This window comes from Mandrillus leucophaeus, unplaced genomic scaffold (assembly GCF_000951045.1).
Source record: "Mandrillus leucophaeus isolate KB7577 unplaced genomic scaffold, Mleu.le_1.0 Scaffold722, whole genome shotgun sequence".
Lineage (NCBI taxonomy): Eukaryota > Metazoa > Chordata > Mammalia > Primates > Cercopithecidae > Mandrillus > Mandrillus leucophaeus.
Genome location: NW_012107831.1, coordinates 168,443 through 180,119, shown reverse-complemented (window position 1 = coordinate 180,119; position 11,677 = coordinate 168,443). Strand labels below are relative to the sequence as shown.

The following is an 11,677-nucleotide window of genomic DNA, read 5'->3' as shown; positions in this document are numbered from 1 at the left end:
CGTGATCCGCCCGTCTCGGCCTCCCAAAGTGCTGGGATTACAGGCGTGAGCCACCGCGCCCAGCCCTGATTCTTTCTTAAAATGGCAATTTCATCTTTCAGCTTTTGTATTATTTTATTGATTCCGTAAACTCCTTATATTGTGTTTCGACTTTCTCCTGAATCTCGATGATCTTCATTGACGTCCGTATTCTGAATTCCATGTCTGCTGTTTTAGTTTGGTTAAGAACCATTGCTGGGGAGCTAGTTCAGTCATTTGGAGGTAAGAAGATACTCGTGCTTTTAGAGTTACCACAGTTCTTGCATTGGTTCTTTCTCTTCTGTGTGTTTGAAGTTGTTGTCTTTTGTATGGAGCTTTTTACTTTAATATTCTTTAATGCCTTTTGTGGTTTGATTGTGGTATTAGTTGTGCTTAGTTAATTTCGTTCACTTTTGGATGATTTCAGGGGTCCGAGGTTTAGCTCCGCACTCCTGGGTCGCATGCTATACCAGGCTGTAACCTTGGGAAATTGGGACCAGGTCTGAGGCTATTTTCTTTAGCCCCTAGAGGTTAAGTACCTCCTGTGTTGGAGGGAATGAGGTGTTCCTGGTCCACTGGCAACAAAACTGTGGTGGCAAAGGCACTTTGGTGGGGTGGCAGTAGGTCAGTGAGGGTCTTTATGCACACATATGTGCTGGCGGTGGGTTAGTGGCAAGTCCTGCACAGATGTGTGTGCTGGTGGTGGGGTGGTGATGGGGTCAGTGTGCATGCATGCACCAGTGCTGGAGGCTGCAGGCAAATGCATGATAGCAAAGCAGCATGTGGAGGCTGCCAGTGAGTGCATGCTGGTGGGTGCTCACTGACAGGGATCTGCCTTTAGTAGCTCGCCAGCTGTTAGGCAGAGTCTGCCACCAAAATAGCAATGGTTGAGGCTTTCAAAAAATGCCTTGGCTGGGCAACTGAGGCAGTGATGCAAATTTGTGTGGCCAGGCAGGGCCTCTGGCATAGGCCAGCCAACAAGCGAGTGCTCACATCAGGCTGTTCCCGTCCCACAAGCAAGAGAGCCCTGTGATGTCCAGGTCTGTCCATCAACAAAGGCTAAATCCACCTAGAGATGTATGATGAGCTTTGGGGGATGGGCACCCATGGCCATGCTCTGCTGTAGCCATTCTCATGCCAAACCCTGTGGATTCTGTGCAGGCCAGAATTCAGTCTCTTTCAACTCTCCAGGCCATTCTCCCTGCCACCTCAAAAGTCCATGGGGGATGAGGGGTCTCTGGCAGCTAAGATTCTGGAGGTCTGTGGTATGAGTTGACCACTCCATGACCATTTAACTCATCCCTTCCCCAGGAGCCTCTCCAGGCCAGGAACAAGTTCTGGTGCTTGGCAACCCTGTGCAGGGTTACCAGCTGCCTCCCCTTTCAGCCTGGGGTCCGCATTCTCCTTCCATCCACTCTCAATGCCTTCTTTCTGAAAATTTGTTCAGAGTGTGCCAATCTTCTTGATGGTCTGGTCCTTCATTGGGAGAAGGTCTTCTTGTCTGCATCTGGTCGGCCATCTTGTTTTAGTATTGATTAAATAATGAAATAATGATTTGAAAAAATTAAATTATTATTATTTAAAACTCTAGACCTTATTTAAATTTTCTGTTTAACCATGCCTCAGCAGACATTGTGATGCAGAGGGAGGGGGATGTATGAAGGAATTGCCTCATTTCCCACTCAGCTTCCTTTGATACTCAGGTGAGGGACTAATGCCTCATTACTACTGCATGGAGGTTAGGCCTCTTCTGATCACACTCTGGCTGAAGGTACTTTGTTACTGCTCTCCTTTTGCCTCCACTGACATCATGGGGTAGTGATTTCATTACTGCTTGGCAGTGGTGAGACTTGACTTCCCACTACATCCCCTCAGAGATGGTTCTAGTAGATGGGGAGAGTTATTCCTCTTACTGGTTGGTAATTCATGCTTCCCACTCAGCATATATATATATATTTTTAAGTATCCTCCTTTTTTTTTTTTTTTTTTTGAGGTGGAGTCTCGCTCTGTTGCCTAGGCTGTAGTGCAGTGGTGTGATATCGGCTCACTGCAACCTCTGCCTCCTGGGTTCAAGTGATTCTGCTGCCTCAGCCTCCCGAGTAGCTGACATTAAAGGCGAGCACCACGACGCCTGGCTAATTTTTGTATTTTTAGTAGAGATGGGGTTTCGCCATGTTTGCTAGACTGGTCTCAAACTCCTGATTTCAGGTCATCTTCCTGCTTCAGCCTTCCAAAGTGCTGGGATTACAAGCGTGAGCCACTGCACCTGGTCCCTATTCAGCATATGCTGACATCAGTCTCGTAGGGAATTTGGCCTTGTTACAGCCTGGTAAGCGTGGAAGCCTCTTCAGTTGGGATTTATTGTCTTCCTGGATCTTCTGTTTTCCCAAGTTGTCTTCTTATTGGTTGTTTTACTAAGGAGAGCAAGATTTTCTTGGAGCCTTTTAAAAAACCTGCACTTGTTGGCAGGTTGCCAGTTTGCTGACTTCTTCAGTTTCAAGTCCATGCTATATGAAGAAAAAAAAATTCAGAGCGCTCACTGTTGTATGATTTCTTTTGTCCTGTATTTCTGAACCTGTCTTCTTCTCTCTAATTTTCAGAGTCTTTTTATGTTTGTTTTATTTGTAATGTCTGGGTATTTTTTGGTTTGTTTTAGTTGTATTTAGCTGGGGAAAAAAGAATAAGTAAGTCTATTCCATATTGGTCTGGAGCATTTACATATTTTTCAAGCCAGGTTTTGTTTTCCAATGTTTGGCTAGTGCCACCAATTTTGTACCTTTGGTGGATACAAAAATTTTGACCTCTATGTCTTCGTGTGCATCACTGACAAAATCATGGAGGGGGCCAATAACTGGTTCCTTGTATGTGTCACTAAATGCTCTTATAATTTTCATTTTGTGATTTGACAGAATTTTTGTTTAATGTGCTTTCAAAGCCTTATATTTCTCTTTAGAATTCCATATTATTCTGTGTGCTTTCTAATCTACATTCACAAAATGGTACCATTAATTTCTAACCTTTTTTTTTTTCAATTTTTTATGTTATTCCTTTCATGCTTTCACATGAACACTGTATGTGTGTTGCCTTCATTTGCTCCACCTCATTTAATTCACTGTTGGCATCACTATAGTTCTTTACCAACTTTTACCTTTGGGTTAGTCGTTTTAGCAATGTTCAGTTTGCTACACTAAATTATTTTATTCAATTGACCTTTGTTTATACTCTGACAAATTCTCAAGTTTAGACTCACTTCATTGTGTTTCTTTTTCTGCTCTGAGGCCCTAATTGCTCCTAGAGGAACACACGGAACAAAGTAGATTGGTCCCATTACCACACTCTACTAAAAATTCCTTCCTAAAAATTGAAATTGATTCTGTAGTTCAATCTCCTGAAATGAATTCAACTTAAAAGATGCACTTGAAAATATACTTGATCCTTGTTATTTGCAGATTTCATATTTTCAAATTCACCTACTCACTAATATTTATTTGTAACCCCCAAATCAATACTCAAGGCACTTTTATGATCATTCACAAGCATGCACAAAGTGGCAAAATATCTTATTACTCAATGAGTATATTCTTACCTGAGGTTGAAAAATGTGATACCGTGCCTTTTTGTTTCAGTTCTCATACTGTAAACAAGTGTCCTTTTCTTGGTCTACATAGTACTACATTTTTCACATTTTTATTACTTTGCTGGTGATTTTGCTGTTTAAAATAGTCCCCAAGTGTTGTGTCAAAGCATAGTGCAAGAAGGTTGTGATGTGCCATATGGAGAAAATATGTATATTTGGTAAGCTTTGTTTAGTTATAAGTTATAGCAGTGTTTACTGTGAGTTTAATGTTAATGAATCCATAGTGTATATTAAATAGAATGTCTTTAAACAGAAACACGCATGAAATCTGCTTATGTATTGAGCAGTTGACAAAAATGTGACCAGAGTCTCCGGGAAAACTAACCCTGTATTTCTCCTAAGAACAAGGACTCAACAATCATTAATTCAGTGTTTGTGGTGACTTCATAGAACACAACTACTGTGAATAATGAGAATAACCTGTATTTTATTTGTCTTCTTGATGGTCATAGAATCATTGGTGGTTTAGATACTATGCTAGACCTTCTTTTGTCCTAATCATCATCATCCTACTTGCCTCCAACTTTCCTGAAACTGTTGAAAACGTCATGCACTTTTACTTTTACCTTTATGATCATCCGTTATGTTCTTTATTCAATTATCTTGCTTTCTATAGTCTCCATAGTAAAGTCCTTCCTAAAAATTTCAGAGGAACAGATGTATGCCCTCTTAATCTTTTATTTTATAATTTTTATTATAAAAATTTCAAGGGGGTATTCAAAAATACGGAGGATAAAATAAGGAACTCTCATGTACTCATCACCTAGTTCAAAAATTTACAACTCATGGCCAACCTTATGTTATCCGTACATACTCTGACACAATCCCCTCATCCCCTTCCCCCACCAAAATATCAAATCTATTTTGGAGTTAATCCCAGATGTTATATACTTTCATCTGAAAATGTCCCCATTCAAAAATACTATTTTGATGGTGATATTAGAGGTATACTCTTTACAAACTTTGTGAGCTACAGAAGAGAAGCCAAATTTGCCCTGTGATTACAATATTCTACTTTCTTATCTCTGGAAAGACATGGCACCCATTTTTTGGGGGCAGGGATGGAGTTTCATGCTTGTCACCCAGGCTGGAGTGCAGTGGTGCGATCTCTGCTCACTACAGCCTCCACCTTCCGTGTTTAAGCTATTCTCTCACCTCAGCCTCCCGAGTAGCTGAGATTACAGGCAACCACCACCATGCCAGGCTAATTTTTGTATTTTTAGTAGAGACAAGGTTTAACCATGTTGGTGAAAAATTCCTTCCTAGCTTCCAGGCTAGTCTCGAACTCCTGACCTCAGGTGATCCACCTGCCTCAGCCTCCCAAGGTGCTAGGATTACAGGTGTAAGCCATCGTGCCCAGCCTCCATTTAAAAAATGTTCATGTCTAGCATCCACAATTTTTCCCACTTGCCTTGCTCTTTATGTTTTAATATCACAAAAACCATTAATAACCTCATATGTAAAAATTTTTCCTTTAATCTCCTACTGTTTCTCATCTCAGTGGTATTTGGTGGCCTTGTCCTTCTAAAACATATCCCTTGTTTGAATTTCATAATTCTGAAATTTGCTGATTTCTTTCCTCCTCCTCCATCTACTCATTTCCGACTCTATCCTTTGATTAATCTCTCTCTCTCTCAACCTGGCTATCCTCAAGATTCAGATCTCAGATAAAATTTTTATCTGCTGTCTATATTCTCACTTGAAGAAGCCATCTTTTCTTTGAACTCAGCTATCACCTTAATGAGTGCCAAATCTATGTCTCCAGAATTCAACTCTTGCCCATATTTAGTCTTACATTTCTACCTACTTCAAAGTGATCTCTATTTATATATTTTAAATTCTAAATACGAAATGAAAAATTGTATATGTGCCATTTGAAACTTAACAGGCATCATGAAATGTTGCCTGGGTTTTTAAGTTTCTCGCTCATATTATTAGGGTTCACTATTCTTAGAGTTTTTTTTTTTTTTTTTACTCTTATGTTTCCTCCACATGTATTCAGCTAAGTCCTAGACTATTTTCCCACTTTACCATATCTTTCATGTTTATTTCTTGTGCCTCTATTATTTCTGTTAACACTCTAATCTGTTCCCTCATTTCTTTGTGTCTTAATACTTCCATGGCTTCCTGTTTGGCTTCCTACTTCCAATTTTAGAAGTTTCTGTTGTGATATGCACATTCCTGAATACACTTCCTGTTCTGTTTCTCGCTAAACCATTCACTGAAAATAACAGGATTAATGAGACAAATAGGGTTAGAGACAGACTGGTCCCTCCAAAGCTATGCAACTTTTTAACTGAAGAATTAACAAATATAATAATTTGTACCTTTAAAAATAGCTTGCACAGTGTAGGCAGGCAGAATGCCCAAGGTCTGGTGGCTTACTGGGGACATGTTAAAATGCACAGAAACAATAATGTGGAAACACAGGTTTGCTGGTGCTAAGGCAACATACACAGGGAAGTGTAATCCTGAGCAGAGAGAAACACAACCTAAAACTGATACAAAGCTGGGATACATCTCTCTGGGGAGGGAGTTTTGGGAACAGGAACTCAGGCATTTTCTTAAACCAGTGCCCTAGAGTTGTCTGCCTGTGCAATAGCTGAGTTGAAAGGGTTTTCCTTTTCTTCTGAAGTTTATAATTCTGCTGCCATTATTCTAGCGCCCTTGCGTAAAAAAAAGCACATATAAACGATCATAATTTCCATCTTCTGACATAACTCTGCCATTCACTAATCAAATGTGTGCTAATTAGTGCTGGTAGAATAGACTCTATTTTTTTTTATATTTGATACTTACTGGACATCACCTTACTTTCAGCTTGTAATGCTATTAGATACACTGCTATCTCTTTAAAAGAATTATTTATTCTCAGACTCATTTGTTCCTGTCTCTTATGCTAATTTAAGCTTTCTTGCCTCTTGTATCTTCTATTTCTCTATCCTGATTTTCTCTGCCTGCATATAGACTTGGGATTTTATTATCAAAATTATTTATTTTCGAATAGCTTTATATGGTATATCTTATTTCTATAAGCAGGTTGCGGGTTCCTAGAGGACAAGATCCACGTGTTTATAATACTCTTTTTATATCTCCTCCTACCTACGAGGGTATCAGTAAATGCTTATTGGTTAGATTTAAAATCACAAATGTATTATTTCAAATTTACTATTATATTAATTTTTTAAATGGACAAAAGAAAATTCACAAGGAAGTTAGCATAATGTAGGGAAAAAAGCATGGCTTTCTGAATTAGATCACTCTGGATTCAAATTCAAGGTCTGCCACTGATTAGCACGTGATCTCAAGCAAATTACTTTATGTTTCTGAATTTCAGGTTTCTTAATAACCTGGAAAAAATTAACCTAGTTCTATGTTTTTATTAAACAAGAATTATACGAATCAATGCAATAATATGTTAATCAATTAAGAACTTCATAGAGTGTGAATACTTAATGGGTGGCCAATAATTAGAAGTTCCAGGATCTTGAGGGTTAATCAGCCAGTACCTCGTTATTAGAAGCCATATAAAGAAGCAAAACTCCAGAGTTTGCAGGATATAATTAGAATTTGTGATTTTATATATGCATTTCCTAAGTTCTGCCTTTTGCTAGACTAAGCACTTTACGTTCACTGTCTTACATCATCTTCATAGTACTCATCACAGGGAGGTATTATTAGGAGCATTTACAGATAAATAAATTAAAGGTTTTAGCCAGCTTGGAAAGGCCAAACTTGAGAGAGAAACCCTGGTGTCCGACTCTAATGTCTGTTTTTTTTTCTTTTTAAGTTTTATTTTATTATTATTATTTTTAAATCAGTAATAGACTCTTCGCTCCCTTTTTGGGGGTTATGTTACACTAATAAAGAGTATAGACAAAATAACTAGGGAGTTATTTTGTCTGATGTATCACGTGAGTTAAGAGTACAGTTCTTCAAAGAGATGGAGCTTTCAATCTCATTGTTTTGAACCTTGAGGCTGCATCAGTTTTCAAGGTATTGGAGTTCCTCTTTTAGGTGGATAACTGACATAAATGGAGAAAATCACTTATGCATGCGAACACACTGAATACTTTTGAAAATTACCCCTTTCATTATGTTCTTAAGTTAGAAAAATAGCCAATTCCTCTGTAATGAACTGAATTATGAATTACTAATTTCTGTCTTCTCCTTTAGGGTGACTCTGGAGGACCACTGGTTAGTTCAGATGCTAGAGATATCTGGTACCTTGCTGGAATAGTGAGCTGGGGAGATGAATGTGCGAAACCCAATAAGCCTGGTGTTTATACTAGAGTTACGGCCTTACGGGACTGGATTACTTCCAAAACTGGTATCTAGGAGAGAAAAGCCTAATGGAACAGATCATATTTTTTGGGGGGGTGTGTAGAGGCCATTTTTAGAGATACAGAATTGGAGAAGACCACTTGCAAAACAGCTAGATTTGACTGATCTCACTAAACTGTTTGCTTGATGCATATATTTTCTTCCCAGTTCTGTTCCACACATAAGCATCCTGCTTCTGCCAGATCAGCTCTGTCATCTGTGAGCAATAGTTCAAACTTTATGTACATAGAGAAGTAGATAATACAATATTACATTACAGCCTGCATTCATTTGTTCTCTAGAAGTTTTGTCATCAGAATTTTGACTTGTCGACACAAATTTGTAAGGCATATATACAATTTGAAGAACTCCTTTTCTTCAGTTCCTGAGCTCCTCTCATTTCAGTAAATATCCATTTTCAAGGTGCAGAACAAGGAGTGAAAGAAAATATAAGAAGAAAAAAATCCCCTACATTTTATTGGCACAGAAAAGTATTCAGTGTTTTTCTTTTTCTTAGTGGAATATGGGAAATGATCATATTCATTATGAAAGGTCAAGCAAAGACAGCTGAATACCAATCACTTCATCATTTAGGAGGTATGGGAACTAAGTTAAGGAAATCCAGAAAGAAGCCAAGATATATCTTTCTTTTCATTTCCAAACAACTTACTATGATAAATGTGAAGAAGATTCTGTTTTCTTGTGACCTATAATAATTATACAAACATCATGCAATGTACTTGTTCTAAGCGAATTAAAGCAAATATTTATTTAACATTGTGTTACTGAGGATGTCAATATATAACAATAAAATATAAATCACACAGTTGCTTGACATTATGGTATGATAATCCACAAAGAAGGGGAAGATGGGAAAAATGTTACTAGTCAATTTATTGTAAATTATTTTAAAACTTGAGGCTAGGATGAAAATTAATTTAATAACAATCAGCATGCCTATGTAGTAAAATAATTGTGCTGTGGAATGGGAGGGAATGAAGATTTCAAACAATTGGCCGAAAAGGTTTTATTCATCTAAGACTTTCCCAAACAGCAAATCCTTGAAGGGAATGAGATCCAGGTGTTAGTGTATAGTCTAGTGATGCAACTAAACTGGGGTTCAGACCTCTATTTTGAGATGATTGCAGATATTTTTCTCCCCTTGCTGTTGTGTTTACAGTTCATGCATGGCTAATCGTCCTGTTAGACACATTTGGGCTGAGATGGAAAGATATAGAGAAAATATCTTGGAAACTGCCTCACTGCTGCATCTGGTGTGATACTGAATTGCTAACTGCCTGGATAATAAAACTGAAGAGTAAAAGCATAATATTGGTCACCTTCATGATTTCAGTTTTGGTAAATTATTACTGAGCTGTTAAGAGACACAGCTTTCAAGTAATCTAGACCATAATGAAGTTAGGACTGGTACGTACGGCATGTTAATGGTGAGATTTCACCAAGTCTTTCCTCATTGTATATAGCTACTCATATAAGTTCTATATTGTACGATAATTACCTTGAAAACCGGTATTACGAGGAAAAATTTGACTTTATTGATCTGAATAACATTGGAGTATGAACTGATAAAATTTAGGCGCTTGGCAAAAATATGAAAACTGACATGAATTGATAGTGTTAAATATTTTACGTAAGCTATTTTTGTTTCATTTAACAAAATAGTCTGGGAAAAAACAAAATTGAGGAAAACCTTGAATTTTAAGCAAGGATATAACTACGTTTAAAACTACTCTCAGGGTTCCGTTAAAAAGGGATTCCCCTTGTTTCAGTGTATTCTGTAGTTGGGCCGCTAGGTGGCACCCACATGCTGTAGGAAGCTATCGGGAAGCCTGACATCAAGAAGGATGTCTAGATATGTGAGTAATAATGAGAACTGAAATCAGAGTCTTGCAAAACCAAAAGAATACAATTTATCCTTGCAAATGGATTTTAAAAATTAATTCGTGTTGATTTACATCATTATTAGTATTTTTCAAATTTCTGGAGATTGGATTCCAAACTAAAAATTTATGATGCATGATTTGAGGAATGCCCTCTGCAAACGCACCAGGAGCAATTTAAATTAAAAAGAAATTTTAAAAGCTTAATTTTACAATGACATCTTAATTCCTAAGAGAAATACTTTTGATATTTCCTTCTACAAAGGATTTGAGCATTGGAAGTTTGGGTCAAAGTGAATATATGAGCAATAGTTCAAACTTTATTTACATAGAGAAATAGATAATACAATATTACATTTCTAAAATGGTAACTTCTTTTGAAAAGTAATTTCCAAAGGGTTTTATCATTCTTGGGCATGTCTGTGTTAACTGTTTCATTGGATAAAGTTAAGAAGATGTGATTATAATATTTATTATTTTTTTAAAGAGGGCAGGCAATTCCTCTTCTATATCTTCTTTCTTCCTACAGCACCTAGTAAAGTACTTTGTATATAACAGTCCTTCAATAGATGTTGTTGAATGACTCTTTTATTTTTACATTATGCAGAAAACATAGCTTTATTATTATTTACACATTAATTTTTAGAAGTAATCCCAGATTTTACACTTACTGAGTGAATTAAACCAGTTACTATTTATCTAAGCCTATAATCTCACTCATAAGATAGAGATGATATTTGCTCAAATGATTGTTGTAGAAATAAAACTGTGAATGTTTAAAAAGTGCTTAGCACAGTTCTTGGAACATTAGTAGGTGTTCAAGAAACGATAGCAATAATAACTGTTACTATAATGAAACTACATTCTTTTAAAAAATATGGTATTTGATGATAATAGGCTGAATACCTTTTTTTTTTTGAAATGACAAGAAAATTAGACCAACAGAATGTGCTAGTTTAAAAAATTTCTGATTCTACAACAAGTTTTATTGGAGTAATTCTGAAACATATTTATCAAAGTGGTCTGTCACTGTGAGGGTTTATTCTAACTTTTCACTTCAATTTAAAAAAATGATAAACCTTATTAACCACCAAGTGGCTGGATTATATCAAGATCTATGGTGTAGTTCAAATGTCGCCTCTTCCGTGAAGCCTTTTTTTACTTCCTCAAGTGGATGTACTATCCTTTTTTTTCTGAACTTCCTTACCATTAATATTTTTATTTTCAGATAGTCATTGATTCAGATATGGTTAAGCTATAACTGTAAGATATAATTCACAGAGATTCTGTGTACCCTTTACTCAGTTTACCTCAATAGTAAGATCTTGCTTAGGTGTAGTATAATGTTACAATGAAGAAGTTGACATTGAGACAATCCATTAACTTTATTAGGATGCGATCAATTATATATGTGTGTGTAGGTGTAGGTGTGTGTGTAATTAGTTCTATGTAATTTAATTACATATGTAGATTGTTGTGATTACCAAGATACAGACAGATTGTTCGCAAGGCTACATCATGCTACCGACAGCCGTCCAGCTCCCTCCCTACCCCTGTGTCTAGTCTCTAATCCTGGCAACCACTAATCTGCTCTCCATCTTTGTAATTCTTATTGTTTCAAGAATGGTATATAAATGTATTATACAATATGTAGTTTTTTCAGGTTGGCTTTTTCGCTCAGCATAATTTTCTTGAGATCTATCCAAGTTGTTGTGTTTGTCAGTAGTTAATTCTTTTTTTATTACTGAGTAGTAGTATATGATATGAATGTACCACAGTTGGTTAACTGTATGCCCAC

At 36.9% G+C, this 11,677-nt stretch overlaps 1 protein-coding gene across 1 annotated transcript in view; it reads left to right on the top strand.

The window, feature by feature from the left end:
- Window positions 1-8,795, top strand: part of TMPRSS11E (transmembrane protease, serine 11E) — a 49,954-nt gene extending 41,159 nt beyond the window's left edge. The window contains exon 10 of the mRNA XM_011965382.1: window positions 7,832-8,795. Coding sequence (XP_011820772.1) covers window positions 7,832-7,993 — 162 coding nt within the window. The 3' untranslated portion in view covers window positions 7,994-8,795. The remainder of the gene's footprint in view (window positions 1-7,831) is intronic.
- Window positions 8,796-11,677: the final 2,882 nt, after the last annotated feature.